The sequence below is a fragment of the Oncorhynchus nerka genome, linkage group LG4, assembly GCF_034236695.1.
Source record: "Oncorhynchus nerka isolate Pitt River linkage group LG4, Oner_Uvic_2.0, whole genome shotgun sequence".
NCBI classification, from domain to species: Eukaryota; Metazoa; Chordata; class Actinopteri; order Salmoniformes; family Salmonidae; genus Oncorhynchus; species Oncorhynchus nerka.
This window is the reverse complement of record NC_088399.1, coordinates 44886144-44902243: the sequence shown is the minus strand read 5'-3', so window position 1 is coordinate 44902243 and position 16100 is coordinate 44886144. Positions and strand designations below refer to the sequence as shown.

The following is a 16100-nucleotide window of genomic DNA, read 5'->3' as shown; positions in this document are numbered from 1 at the left end:
ACTGCTTGGGTGTCGGTCTCCTCTTCTCATATTTGCTGTGAGGCAAATAACATAAAATATGCAAACATTTATCCCACCACCCAGCAGAGGACCTCTAACAAAGTAAACAAATTAATTAAACAAAGTTATCCATGACTGCAGGCTGGGAGTAAAGGTCATTAGGTGCATGACTAGGAGGAGAGTCACAATAGCCTGATTTTCACTCTCATCTCAACAACATGAATGGAAGAGCCGGAGGGGGGAGATAGTGGGTGGAAAGACAAAAAGAGAGAGAGAGAGTGAAAGAGAAGGTGAAAGAGAGAGAAAAATAGGAAGGAAGAGGAGGAGTCTGCAAAGGCCAGAAGCAGGAATTGGGAGGGTGAGATAGAGAGATAGGAGTGGTATCGTAGTTGTAGTTGATCTGAAACCAGCTCACTATCCAGTGATAGAGTTCCACAGAAGGAGTTTACTGTTCTCTCCCCACAAAACTCATGGAGCGAGCCTAGTGAAGAACTCAGTCTATAGGAGGCTTGGTATTACCTATACGTTCAAGGTAAGCAGACTGGTTTTCCAGAATTTCTCTTTCTGCATTTTATTCTCCTCCTCTTCCCTCTCCTATTTCTCCCCTTCCTTGCTTACACGGTTTTCTGGGTGAGGTATTTGCAGCTGTGTTTCTAGGCCTCTGGCCAGCTTCACACACACACACACTCTCTCTCTCTCTCTCACTCACTCACTATCAGGGTTAGAAAAGCTTCCACCTAAAACCCAGAACCAGAACTTGAAAATCTATATTCAGCAATGGAAACAGGTTGTGAAGTGTGAAGTGAGATCTAGTGTGTTTTAGAATCATTCAAAAAACAAGCCACAAACTTCTGGTTTCTGCCTTACACAAGAAAACCTATATGTTACACAAGACACAGAGGAACATTTATGCTACTCTCTATTTCAGTGTGTGTGTGTGTGTGAGCTAGGAAGGAAATGTAGTCAGCAGAGAGCAGCGAGGGTCTGGGAGAGGGACAGAAAGCTTCTGGAATGCAGCCAGGGAAAGGCTCTAGAACAGGGCTCTCCAAAGCTGTTCCTGGAGAGCTACCTCCTGTTGATTTTCACTCCAACCCTAATCTAGCACACCTGATTCTAATTAGCTCGTTGATAAACTGAACTAGGTAAGTTACATTACATTACATTTAAGTCATTTAGCAGACGCTCTTATCCAGAGCGACTTACAAATTGGTGCGTTCACCTTAAGACATCCAGTGGAACAGCCACTTTACAATAGTGCATCTAAATCTTTTAAGGGGGGGGTGAGAAGGATTACTTTATCCTATCCTAGGTATTCCTGAAAGAGGTGGGGTTTCAGGTGTCTCCGGAAGGTGGTGATTGACTCCGCTGTCCTGGCGTCGTGAGGGAGTTTGTTCCACCATTGGGGGGCCAGAGCAGCGAACAGTTTTGACTGGGCTGCGCAGGAACTGTACTTCCTCAGTGGTAGGGAGGCGAGCAGGCCAGAGGTGGATGAACGCAGTGCCCTTGTTTGGGTGTAGGGCCTGATCAGAGCCTGGAGGTACTGAGGTGCCGTTCCCCTCACAGCTCCGTAGGCAAGCACCATGGTCTTGTAGCGAGTTACAACTGGGGGGCGAAAACCTACAGGAGGGTAGGTCTCCAGGAACAAGGTTAGAGAGCCCTGCTGTACAATGTGTGGAATGGAGACATCACCTCTCAGGCCGCTCGCTACCTGTACATGGGAAGGCAATCTGGACTCGGGGGTAGACGTAACATATCAAAAGTAAATCTATCTCCCTCCATTTAGTATGATATGTTATGTTTTGTATGGTACGCAGCAAATTGGCCGGTGTAACCTAGTGTTGATTTTTCAGTGTAACATTTCTAGTGTTGATTCAGGTGTTAAATGAACTCTATAAGTGTTAAAATAACACTCATTGGTGTAAAACAACCCTAGTGTTGGTGTTAATAACCAGTGTTAAAGGTAAACCACGCCCACCATTATCATGTTCCTCAGCATGCTCTATTGCAGGTAGATTTTTGGAATTGTATTGTTTGTTTCAATATGTATGTTTTTGCATGTACATTAATTGATGAATTAATGTTATGCTACTCAAATACACATAACATAGATTTTTCTAAACTAATCCAATCTGTTACTTATTGCCCCTGTTATTGAAAAGTCTGTTTCAGTTTACAGTGGCTTGCGAAAGTATTTACCCTCCTTGGCATTTTTCCTATTTTGTTGCCTTACAACCTTTTTTGGGGGGGTTCATATAATTTGATTTACACTACATGCCTATCACTTTACAAAATATTTTTTATTGTGAAACAAACAAGAAATAAGACAAAAAAACTTGAGCATGCATAACCAGCTCCTTCAAGGCAAAACTGCTCCAGCTCCTTCAAGTTGGATGGGTTCAGCTGGTGTACAGCAATCTTGAAGTCATAACACAGATTTTCAATTGGATTGAGGTCTGGGCTTTGACTAGGCCATTCCAAGACATTTTAATGTTTCCCCTTAAACCACTCAAGTGTTGTTTTAGCAGTATGCTTAGGGTCATTGAAGGTGAACCTCCATCCCTGTCTCAAATTTCTGGAAGACTGAAACAGGTTTCCCTCAAGAATGTCCCTGTATTTAGCGCCATCCATCATTCCTTCAATTCTGACCAGTTTCCCAATCCCTGCCGATGAAAAACATCCCCACAGCATGATGCTGCCACGACCATGCTTCACTGTGGGATGGTATTCTCGGGGTGATGAGAGGTGTTGTGTTTGCGCCAGACATAGCGTTTTCCTTGATGGCCAAAAAGCTCAATTTAGCCTCATCTGGCCAGAGTACCTTCTTCCATATGTTTGGGGAGTCTCCCACATGCCTTTTGGCGAATACTAAACGTGTTTGCTTATTTTTATCTTTAAGCAATGGCTTTTTTCTGGCCACTCTTCTGTAAAGCCCAGCTCTGTGGAGTGTACGGCTTCAAGTGGTCCTATGGACAGATACTCCAATCTCTGCTGTGGAGCTTTGCAGCTCCTTCAGGGTTATCTTTGGTCTCTTTGTTGCCTCTCTGATTATTGCCCTCCTTGCCTGGTCTGTGAGTTTTGGTGGGCGGACTTCTCTTGGCAGGTTTGTTGTGGTGTCATATTATTTCATTTTTTAAAATAATGGATTTAATGGTGCTCTGTGGGATGTTCAAAGTTTCTGATATTTTTTTATAACCCAACCCTGATCTGCACTTCTCCACAACTTTGTCCTTGACCTGTTTGGAGAGCTCCTTGGTCTTCATGGTGCCGCTTGCTTGGTGGTGCCCCTTGCTTAGTGGTGTTGCAGACTCTGGGGCCTTTCAGAACAGGCGTATATACTGAGATCATGTGACAGATCATGTGACACTAAGATTGCACACGGGGACTTTATTTAACGAACAAATAGCGTCATGAGTGGTCACTACAATTCACTGGAAAGTCAAGGCAGAAGAATGGTTTACTCTATGCAGTGTGTTAATTTAATAGTGAAAAGTGTGGACTCCTATAGACACTGGACGAGTTTTAAGTTTGACACACTCTCAATGTCGAAAAAACACTGGAGAAATTGCTGGGTATGTATTTGTTTGTTGATGTCAATCATCTATTTCGTATGATATGTTAAGAATTTAAATTCTAATGATATGTTATGAATTGCAATTTGTGCAATATGTAACGAATTTGCAATACATACAGTTGAAGTTGGAAGTTTACATACACTTAGGTTGGAGTGATTAAAACTCGTTTTACAACCACTCCACACATTTCTTGTTAACAAACTATAGTTTTGGCAAGTCAGTTAGGACATATACTTTGTGCATGACACAAGTAGTTTATCCAACAATTGTTTACAGACAGATTATTTGTCTTATAATTCACTGTATCACAATTCCAGTGGGTCAGAAGTTAACATACACTAAATTGACTCCTTTAAACAGCTTGGAAGATTTCAGAAAATGATGTCATGGATATAGTATTATTCTGACATTTCACATTCTTAAAATAAAGTGGTGATCCTAACTGACCTAAGACAGGAAATTTTTACTAGGATTAACTGTCAGGAACTGTGAAAAACTGAGTTTAAATGTATTTGGCTAAGGTGTATGTAAACTTCTGACTTCAACTGTATATTTGAACGTTATTTTTCGCCCAGAGTACAAACTTTTGATTTATTATTATTTTTTATTATTACTACTGAACCTACATTCTTAAAAACTAAAACAGAGAAAGCGTAATTTTCTTTTTAGGTAAAGCCATAAGAGGGAAAAACACGATGGAATGGGGGACTAAGGGATGGGTAAAGAGAAGAGTAGAAAACTATTTTTGCTGAAATAACCACTTCCTTTTGTGACTAGAGTCTAATACTTCCTGTGGCACACATCAGCGGGTATGATAGGTTATGAAGTGTGCCAGCCCTTGCAGTCCCAAGCTATATCTGAGCCTAGAGGAAAGTCTTTGTCCTCAGGCCTGGAGGGAAGCCAAAGTAATTCCGTTACCCAAGAGTGGTAAAGCAGCCTTTACTGGTTCTAACAGCAGACCTATAAGCTTGCTGCCAGCTCTTAGCAAACTGTTGGAACAATTGTGTTTGACCAAATACAATGCTATTTCTCTGTAAACAAGTTAACAACAGACTTTCAGCATGCTTATAGAGAAGGACACTCAACATGTACTGCACTGACACAAATGACTGATTGGTTGAAAGAAATTGATAATAAGAAGATTGTGGGAGCTGTACTGTTAGATTTCAGTGCAGCCGTTGATATTGTTGACCATAACCTGTTGTTGAAAAAACTTAACTTAAGCTCTAGACCCAAACTGTTATAGACCTATATCCATCCTGCCCTGCCTTTCTAAAATCTTTGAAAGCCAAGTTAACAAACAGATCAACGACCATTTCAAATCCCACCGTACCTTCTCCACGATGCAATCTGGCTTCCGAGCTGGTAATGGGTGCACCTCAGCCACGCTAAAGGTCCTAAACTACATCATAAACGCCATTAATAAAAGACAGTACTGTGCAGCCGTCTTCATCAACCTGGCCAAGGCTTTTCAATCACTGCATTCTTATCGGCAGACTCAATAGCCTTGGTTTCTCAAATGACTGCCTCGCCTGGTCCACCAACTACTTCTCAGATAGAGTTCAGTGTGTCAAATCGGAGGGCCTGTTGTCCGGACCTCTGGCAGTCTCTATGGGGTGCCACAGGGTTCAATTCTCGGGCTCTTTTCTCTGAACATATCAATGATGTCGCTCTTGCTGCTGGTGATTCTCTGATCCACCTCCTAGCAGGCGACACCGTTCTGTATACATCTGGACCTTCTTTGGACACTGTGTTAACAAACCTCCAAACCAGCTTCAATGCCATACAACACCCGTGACCTCCAACTGCTTTTAAATTCTAGTAAAATGAAATGCATGTTCTTCAACTGATTGCTGCCCGCACCCGCTCGCCTGACTAGCATCACTTCTCTGGAGGAGTCTGACTTAGAATATGTGGACAACTACAAATACCTAGACTGTAATCTCTCCTTCCAGACTTACATTAAGCATCTCCAATCCAAAATTAAATCTAGAATCGGTTTCCTATTCCAACAAAGCCTCCTTCACCCATGCTGCCAAACATACCCTCGTAAAACTGACTATCCTACCGATCCTCGACTTCGGCGATGTCATTTACAAAATAGCTCCAACACTCTACTCAGCAAACTGGATGTAGTCTATTATCACAGTGCCATCAGTTTTGTCACCAAAGCCCCATATACTACCAACCACTGTGACTTGTATGCTCTCGTTGGCTGGCCCTCGCTACATATTCGTCTCCAAACCCACTGGCTCCAGGTCATCTTTGCTAGGTAAAACCCCACCTTATCTCAGCTCACTGGTCACCAAAGCAACACCCACCTGTAGCACGTGCTCCAGCAGGTATATTTCACTGGTCATCCCCAAAGCCAACATTTCCTTTGGCCGCCTTTCCTCCCAGTTCGCTGCAGCCAATGACTAGAATGAATTGCAAAAATCACTGAAGCTGGAAACTTATATCTCCATCTTTTACTTTAAGCATCAGCTATGAGAGCAGCTTAACGATCACTGTACCTGTACACAGCCAATCTGTAAATAGCACACCAAACTTCCTCATCCTCATATTATTTTCTTCTTGCTCTTTTGCACCCCAGTATCTCTACTTGCACATCATCATCTGCACATCTAACACTCCAGTGTTAATGCTGAATTGTAATCATTTCACCTCTATGGCCTATTTATTGCCTTACCTCCCTAATCTTCTACATTTGTACACACTGTACATAGATTTTTCTATTGTGTTATTGACTGTACGTTTGTTTGTAACTCTGTGTTGTTGTTTTTGTCGCACTGCTTTGCTTTATCTTGGCCAGGTTGCAGTTGTAAATGAGAACTTGTTCTCAACTGGCCTACCTGGTTAAAAAAATGTGAAATAAAACAATTAAGTGTATGAGTAATACTTCAGCTACAGCCACGGTAGCGGGGGGGAATGTTCTCAGCCTATGGGTTAGTTGAGGAGTGTGTTCAGACATGGGTCACAGTTGGTGTCAAAAGAGTTTAGGTGTAAAATGGTTGCAAATAGCCCATGGGATTTTTTTTTCAGGGGTTGAGTTTTATGAGGTTTAAGATTAGGGTTAGTTAACATGCTAAGTAGTTGCAAAGTAGCTAAAAAGTAGTGTTGTGTCTTTGGCTATGCCGGATTAAGTGATATGACATGCTATTCTATAAATAATGTCTCGTTATTAATATTACCCGATTGAGCTAATCATGTAAATGTAATTAACTAGAGAGTCGGGGCACCACAAAATAATATTTATAGAGCTGTTATCTTTCGAATAAACTCTTAAAGACCTAGTACTATTTTACATCAATAGCAGTCAATATTAATCGTCACCTTAATTCAGTCTCATCTGAAAGTTGTAAATTCTTGGTTATCTGCACAAACCCTGGCTAACAAGTTGAATCAGCAATACAACATTGGGTTTAATTATTTATTTACTAAATACCTAACTAATCACAGAGAATTACACATACACATAATTAATCATAACTTGATTACAAATTACATCATAACGGAAAACGTCCCTAGCGGGCGGAACAGATATGACAGCTTGTTACACAAAAGAAAAGGGGCTGGGTTTGAGTGAAAGAGCGGGAAGACTGAGGAACAAAGGGCGAAGCTGTGCTATTGTGAACACAATATCTTATGCATTCTAAATTACCGGCCATTTGGAAAAGGAAAATGCAATAAATATTTACTCTGATCTGCGCTTCAGTAGGTTGGTGGTAGATGGAAGGCCGTCTTGCCCAACCGAGTCCTTTGTCCTTTGAAGAATGTCTCTGCTGGTAAATTGAATACGTTGTAGTAACGTCGTGATGTGGTAGACGGGATACTCTGTCTGTTCTTTCCTAACCTGCGTTTGCAGCTGCTGTTGCTAACTCAACGGCTAGGAGGTATCACTTCTGTAGTGAATAAGAGTTAAAAGTTCATACAATTCGCAACCAAAGCTCACGCTGATGTTGGCTTTTTTCTGTAGTTATTATCTGAACCATTCTGACATCGGACCGTCATCCTCACATCCTCGGAACAGGAGGTCACATTGTCATCAAGGCTTTATATAGGACGGGAGAGGAGGGCGTGTTTGAAAAGTTTTATAGTCCATGTCCCTTCACAGGGGCGGGCCACTGATTGAGCATAGCCCTAATTTATGAAAACCCAAATCTCACATTTTAGAAGTTAATCACATTTCATCCCATCATGAATCATTTCATATTCAAACATTTAAATTGAACAACAATTCCATGTGAATCCGATAACTCTGATGTGTAGACTTTCCACTATAGAGTTAATCTTATCATTGATGAGAATGTCTCAGATGACAACCGAACTGACATCATATTCATTAAGTACCACCGCATATGTTCAATTGGTCAGATTACCAGAATATAGTTCATTTCCCCCCACCTTCTGATGTTCCCAGAATCTCTATGTTAACCAAAGGTTTTGCAAATGTAACATCAGTAGGGTAGAGAGAGAAAAAAGGGGGAAAGAGGTATTTATGACTGTCATAAACCTACCCCCAGGCCAACGTCATGATAGTAGTAAGTGCAAAGTTGCTAGAATACTAAAGTTTGCAATGATGAGATTCAAACTCGCAACCTTTGGGTTTCTAGATGTCCGTGTTATACACCCACAGCCTTTTTGTTTTGTCTTAAGTAGTCTTATGTAACCATACAATTAAATTTGAGTGTCCCGGATTTACGTTTACTAGGTTACTTCTAGTCTGAGACCAGGCTGGTGAAGGAGGGGGTTAAGATGGGGAGATTCTCTTTTGGGTAAAAGACCATCCTTCGTCCTCTCTCCTCCATGACCCGGAAAACCAATAAGAGGTCAAGTGGTCGAGGAGTGTGTCAATTCATTAGACAAGCAGAATAGTGTCCTCCCTTACTTGATAGCCACCTTTCATTGAGGATACTCGTGTATATCCTACTGTTTTAAAACAATATGCTACGTATTGTTATATCTATAAAATGTCTTGCACAAGTAACTTAATTTGTTTTGAGCAATTTACACATTTGTTTTGGGATCCACCCCTGTAAAATGTAATTTGCCTAATAATGTGCAAATGTAGAGAAGGAAGTGCTTCCACGTTCACTCTCCTCGCCGACTCCCCTTGATTGACTTTGAACTTTTTCAAAAGGAGGCAAGAGAGGACAGAGGAGGTAGGACGCTGGAGGGGAGCAAATCTAAGTGATAAAAGGGCTTTTTATGACTTTACATGTCCGCAGGAAGGGTTGGGGAGTAACTTTAATGTGTTACATTACCAGCAAAAAAGATTGTAATCAGAATAGATACTTTTGAGAAATTACATGATTATTTCTTTGATTACTTTTAAACCTTTATGTTTTTTCATGACATTCGATTCAGTATTGAAAAAGGGTGCAAATTTAAGTTTGTTCCACCTGAACGAGTCTTCTTCTATATACCTCTTAAACGAAAAGTAATCAGATTACATTACAGAGTTTGGGTAATCCAAATGTTACGTTACTGATTACAATTTGACAGGTAACTAACGGATTGCATTTAGAAAGTAACTTACCCAACCCCGGCTGCCGGACACATTAAGGTGTAGTCTAATCCTATTGTACTTGGGCAGGGAATGGCTGACACTGACACAGTGTGTAACGCTTCCTGGCAGCAGTGCCAATGTAAACTAGCTAGTCAGACAAGCTAGACTACCTGTACATGCTTTCGGAGCAGAAAACAGATACTTTCAACATTCACTCTCTTGAAATGTAAATAGTCCAGTGGCCATTTGATTAATTGTTCAGCAGTCTTATGGCTTGGGGGCAGAAGCTGTTAAGCAGCCTTTTGGTCCTAGACTTGGTGCTCCGGAACCACTTGCCGTGCGGTAGCAGAGAACACAGTCTATGAAATGGGTGACTGGAGTCTCTGACAATTTTATGGGCTTTCCTCTGACACCGCCTATTATATAGGTCCTGGATGGCAGGAAGCTTGGTCTTAGTGATGTACTGGGCCGTGCGTACTACCCTCTGCAGCGCCTAACGGTCAGATGCCGAGCAGTTTCCATACCAAGCGGTGATGCAACCGGTTAGGATGCTCTCGATGGTGCAACTGTAGAACTTTTTGAGGATCTGGGGATCCATTACAAATCTTTTTAGTCTCCTGAGGGGGAAAAGGTTTTGTTGTGCCCTCTTCATGACTGTCTTGGTGTATTTTGGACCATAATAGTTTGTCGGTGATGGGGACACCAAGGAACTCTCAACCTGCTCCACTACAGCCCCGTTGATGTTAATGGGGGCCTGTTCGGCCCGCCTTTTCCTGTAGTCCACGATCAGGTCCTTTGTCTTGCTCACATTGAGGTTGTTGTCCTGGCACCACACTGCCAATGCTCTCACCACCTCCTTATCGGCTGTCTCATTGTTGTCGGTGATCAGGCCTACCACTGTCGTAGGTGAACAGGGAGTACTGGTGGGGACTAAGTACACACTCCTGAGGGGCCCCAGTGTTGAGGATCAGCGTGGCAGACGTGTTGTTGCCTACCCTTACCACCTGAGGGAGGTGTTTAGTCTCAGGTTCCTTAGCTTAGTGATAAGTTTCGTGGGCACTATAGTGTTGAACGCTGAGCTCCAGTCAGCATTCTCACATACAGTTAAAGTCAGAAGTTTACATACACTTAGGTTGGAGTCATTAAAACTCTTTTTTCAACCACTCCACACATCTCTTATTAACAAACTATAGCTTTGGCAAGTCGGTTAGGACATCTACTTTGTGCATGACACAAGTAATTTTTCCAACAATTGTTTACAGACAGATTATTTGTCTTATAATTCACTGTATCACAATTCCAGTGGGTCAGAAGTTTACATACACTAAGTTGACTGTGCCTTTAAACAGCTTGGAAAATTCCAGAAAAAGATGTCATGGCTTTAGAAGCTTCTGATAGGCCTTGAAATACAATGATGTCAATTAGCCTACCTTCAAACTCAGTGCCTTTTTGTTTGACATCATGGGAAAATCAAAAGAAATCAGCCAAGACTTCAGGAAAAAAAAATGTAAACCTCCACAAGTCTGGTTCAGCAATTTCCAAACGCATGAAGGTACCACGTTCATCTGTACAAACAATAGTACGCAAGTATAAACACCATGGGACCTCACAGCCTCCATACCGCTCAGGAAGGAGACGCGTTCTGTCTCCTAGAGATGAATGTACTTTGATGCGAAAAATGCAAATCAATCCCAGAACAACAGCAAAGGACCTTGTGAAGATGCTGGAGGAAACCGGTACAAACATGTATATATCCACAGTAAAACGAGTCCTATATCGACATAACCTGAAAGGCCGCTCAGCAATTAAGAAGCCACTGCTCTAAAACCGCCATCAAAAGCCAGACCAACGGTTTGCAACTGCACATGGGGACAAAGATCATACCTTTTAGAGAAATATCCTCTGGTCTGATGAACCAAAAATGAAAAAGGGGGAGGCTTGCAAGCCGAAGAACACCATCCCAAACGTGAAGCACGGGGGTAGCAGCATCATGTTGTGGGGGTGCTTTGCTACAGAAGGGACTGGTGCACTTCACAAAATAGATGGAATCATGAGGGAGTAAAAATTATGTGGATTTACTGAAGCAACATCTCAAGACATCAGTCAGGAAGTTAAAGCTTGGTCGCAAATGGGTCTTCCAAATGGACAATGACCCCAAGCATGCTTCCAAAGTTGTACCAAAATGGCCTAAGGACAACAAAGTCAAGGTATTGGAGTGGCCATCACAAAGCCCTGACCTCAATCCTATAGAAAATTTGTGGGCAGAACTGAAAAAGCGTGTGCGAGCAAGGAGGCCTACAAACCTGACTCCGTTACACCAGCTGTCAGGATGAATGGGACAAAATTATGCCAACTTATTGTGGGAAGCTTGTGGAAGGCTACCCGGAACATTTGACCCAAGTTAAACAATTTAAAGGCAATGCTACCAAATACTAATTGAGTGTATGTAAATGCCTGACCCACTGGGAATGTGTTAAAAGCTGGAATAAATCATTCTCTCTGCTATTATTCTGACATTTCACATTCTTAAAATAAAACTGGTGATCCTAACTGACCTAAAATAGGGAATCTTTACTAGGATTAAATGTCAGGAATTGTGAAAAACGGAGTTTAGATGTATTTGGCTAAGGTATGTAAACTTCAGACTTCAACTGTATGTAAATAAGGTATTTCTATATTTAAGTTTTTAATACATTTGCTAAATTCTAAAAAACTGTTTTTGCTTTGCCATTATAGGGTATTGTGTGTAGATTGAGGATTTTTTTTATTTAATCCATTTTAAAATAAAGCTGTAATGTAACGAAATGTGGAAAAAGTTGACAGGTCTGAATACTTTATGAATGCACTGTAGAGTAAGCAAATTAGTTTAATTCATGACCTCATTCTCTCTCAAAATATGTTTTGTTCACACTTTATTTTTGTATTTTAATTTTACCACCCTTTTTGATAATGTCTCATCGCTGCAACTCCCCAACAGGCTCGGGAGAGGCGAAGGTGGAGTCATGTGATCCACCGACCTAACCGTGCCCCTTAACACCCGCCAGTTTAACCCGGAAGCCAGCCGCACCAATCTGTCCGAGGAAATGCCTTTCAACTGGCAACCGGGGTCAGCCTACAGGCACCCGGCCAGCCACAAGGAGCTGCTAAGGCGCGAAGTAAACCCCCCCTGGCCAAACCCTCCTATACGACGCTGGGCCAATTGTGCACGGTCCTTTGGTAATCCTGGCCACGGCCGGTTATGGCACAGCCCGGGTATGAAACGGGACTATAATAACGCCTCTAGCACTGCGATGCAGTGCCTCAGACCACTGCGTCACTCAGGAGGCCATCATAACACACAATAAACTAAAGTAAGTAATGATGTCTAACTTTGAGTGAACATCATTGTGCGATCCACTGTGTGGAAAAACCTCTGCTTGTTTGGTGGAGAGTAAGAGGTTTCCTATTTCAGCTGGAACATCTGAAAAATATGTGAGGACCAAGTGCCTGTAATTAACCCCTTGTCATAATAGTTGTGGGTTTCTGTAAAACTACAACAATTTGTAATGATTAAATAAATGCACTATAATGATTTGAAATAACATACGTGTTATTACTATATTGTGGCAAAGAATGAACTTAATCAGCCACACAAGGTGCTGCACAACCAGTAGTGGACTATAGGCCTCCAAGCACTTTCTCTCAAGACACACAGGCCAAAATATGATTGTAGTAATTTGTGTGTTTTGGGATGCTGAAAAAAGTATGTTCTATCAAGTCTCTGATCTCCTTATCAGAAAGTGTTGGGGTGGGCTGAAATCTTGCCTCAGAACTCTTGCCGCAACTGCGAAATATGGTTAATGGCTTCACTTCTATTCCCGTAATCGTTATCTGTCAATCAGCAGAAAAAAATGCTCTGAAATCTTCGTAGATGATTGTTCATGTGTCGAGTCACATTACGTGAAATGAGTTCTCACAGTATGCTACTTCTTAGGATCTGAGCCTATATCTGAATAGAGGAAATGGCTGAGGATAGCACTACACGCCAAGTTTGACTACAGTCAGATGCGACTGTTTTGCACATAAATATACGGCCTGAAAGGATGACACAATATCCTTGTTGAGTTGCAATACCTCAACAAGGATATTTGTCAAATATATTGACACAATTAGATACCCAGGTCATTTTACCAGGTACTATCTGATACTGACATATCTGAGCATGTGTAATATTGGATATTTTTTACCGGTCTATTTGTTCAGTGACAGGCAAGTTAGTTTAGACAGTTTAAGAAGTAATTCAGTTTCAGTGGCTAAGCTGTAACCCTCTGGGTTTTTCCATGTAACTTTACGACTATAGTAAATCTAACACCCTAACCGATACATTAATGGTATCATATAGCATGTTAAATGCATCTATAAGTACATTCTTCAATAGTTGGCATCCCTTCTTGGCTAGGTATCTTTTCCGCCCTCTTAAAAAAAGAAAACGGGTCGTAATTCACTGTGACTGTAATTGAATGATTAAAGCCTCTCTCTCTCTCTCAGATGGGCGACCAAGATGTTTATGACAGACTGTCTGGGTCCCAGACAGACGGAGAGATGGGCGAAGAGAAAGGAGAAAGCGAAGGAGAGAGTGAAAAGAGGGGGTCGTGGACAGGCGCTGAGAGTTTGTACCAGTTCTCATCCTCTCTACGTGCTGTGGTTCGCATTAGACAGAAATACCTGACCATGAAGAAACGACGGCTGGAGTTAGCCGGGCTGGGTGTAGTAGGGCCAGTGGTAGGGGCTGGTCTCTTCACTGGGGCCCCTGTTCGCACCAGCCCCAAAATCTTCACCTTTGAGGGGTTGACCCCCTCCAGCACCACCACGACCTTCTCCTCGCTCCTCCAAAAGAGGAAGAAGAAGAAGAGGTCGCGGCGGGTCATGTTCCCCAGTGGAGGGGGGTGCAGGGCTCCTGTCATAAAGGAACACAGCCGAGCAAAGAACTGCCTCTTCCTCCTCTGCACCATCCTCTTCCTCCAGGTAATGTGTATGTGTGTGAGGTTGATCTTCATCTTCCTCTTTGTCTGTGTTTTAATGTCTCATTCTGTACTTTATCCCTCCATACAGGTGTATAATGCCATAGAAAACCTTGACGACCATGTCCTGAGGTATGACCTGGAGGGATTAGAGAAGACTCTATGCAGGGAGGTGTTTGGCCAGCAGGGGGCGATGGAGGCTCTGTTAGCCCAACTCAGAGACTACCTCTCTACCTACGTCCACAATAAACCCCTGGTCCTCTCCTTACATGGAACCAGCGGCGTGGGGAAGAGCCACGTAGGGAGACTCCTAGCTGGGCACTTCCGCTCAGTAGTGGGGGAGCCCCTGGTTCTCCAGTACTTTGTGTTGCACCACTGCCCCCTGGAGGATGACGCCTGGCGATGCGCCCGAGCGCTGACGATCTTAGTGTCGGAGACGGTGCTGAGAGCAGAGGAGGAGGAGAAAATTCCAGTATTCATCTTTGACGAAGCAGAGCACCTTCACCCAGAGCTGCTTGATGCGCTGCGGGATCTAGTGCAATCAAAACTCTCCAACGAATACCTTAACGCAGTCTACCTGTTCCTTAGCAACCAAGGACACAATCACATCACTAAGCACCTGCTGCACAACTCCTCCAGCGACTCCATGATGACCGTGTCTGAGTACCATGGCAACTTCGTCAAGGAGCTGACCCCGTTGTTGCGGAACACTCTGGAGATGCTCCACCCACTGTGGGCAGAAGCTGAACTCATACCTCTGACCCTGCTGGAGAAAGGTCACGTGACAGAGTGCTTCCTGGATGAGATGATGAGGGAGGGGTTCTACCCGGACCGTACCAACATTGAGAGGCTGGCAGGGGAGATAGAGTACTACCCCGTGGTATGGGGCCGGGTGTATGCCCGGACAGGCTGTAAACAGGTTGTGGCGAAGGTCAACCTGCTATGAGAGACCTACAGAAGGATGTTGAGATGACAAGACAGGGACCGAGAAAGACGTGTCCTGAGAAAAGATACTACTGGACAGTGTCAGTGGCGGTTCCAATAACTGTTTTGGCCCATAGTCTTTTGGAGCCTAAAGACTTTTGGTGTTTCTTGTGATCCATCAAGCCCACGTTACTCACCAGAACCCACCATTGGGGAAAAAACATTGTCATATGTCTGAGAATGAGAAGTATCTCCACGATGAAGGCTAATCATGTCAGATAATCGTCTATTCTACGTTCTGTAACTTAGCACCATCCGGAACGAGCCCCTTGGTTACTAGATAATTACCATTTAGGTATGAGATAGGATAGGTAGGGCTAATATCATAGCCTGCACCTCTGGAGAGGAGTCAACATCAGGAGTTGTGGTCATGGTGAAGCACCACTGCTCATTCTCCCACGATGCGGTTAGGCAAACTACTGACAGTAATACACAGACCCCGCTCCCAATAGAGCCTTCAAACTCAACTCTGGACCCCGAAGCCAGTTCCACTTCATTTGTTCATTGTTCCCTTCTAATCAGGAACTGATTTAGACCTGAGACAACAGATGTGTGCAATTAGTTATCAGGGCTAAACAAAAAACCAGCTCCAGACCTCCAGAGTTGAATAACACCGCAATAGAGGAAGATATTAGTAATCGTACCAAATGAGTCTGGTTGTGGCAATGACAAAGACAGGGCCAAGAGCAGCACAGGAAAATGTGATGAGGTAGTTGTATTTTGTTAACATACTATATTGATTAAACTGTATCATGCTTTCTGAATTATTCATCTATCTGGTTGACAGCGACCAAGGGATTTGGGACATAATGCTTGTTCTGAAGCTCCCAGAAATAATTGTAAATAAAAAAATACATATGCAAATTATTCCAACTGAACCAAATACTGGAATAAGCAGGCTGGTATGGTACAATCTCAGAAACACCGTGCCTCTACTCATCACATTGTTATCTATAATCTCAACCCTCTTATCACTACTATTCTCACTAAAGTATTAATGGACCACAAATATTCTCAAAATAACATTGAGAAATA

The 16100-nt window shown here is 42.8% G+C and overlaps 1 protein-coding gene across 3 annotated transcripts; it reads left to right on the top strand.

The window, feature by feature from the left end:
- Positions 1-347: 347 nt before the first annotated feature.
- Positions 348-15829, top strand: LOC115126215 (torsin-4A-like). Of its 3 annotated transcripts, XM_065017572.1 has the most exons (4): positions 348-532; positions 12059-12431; positions 13609-14085; positions 14173-15829. In XM_065017572.1, the coding sequence occupies exons 3-4, from the start codon at positions 13609-13611 to the stop codon at positions 15025-15027; spliced, it is 1332 nt and encodes a 443-aa protein (XP_064873644.1). In that variant the 5' UTR covers positions 348-532; positions 12059-12431; the 3' UTR covers positions 15028-15829. The 3 variants fall into 3 exon arrangements, with proteins under 3 accessions (XP_064873644.1, XP_029511690.2, XP_029511701.2); XM_029655830.2 differs by lacking the exon at positions 12059-12431 and having other exon boundaries at positions 349-532; XM_029655841.2 differs by lacking the exons at positions 348-532; positions 12059-12431 and adding an exon at positions 1000-1142.
- The last annotated feature ends 271 nt before the right edge of the window (positions 15830-16100 follow it).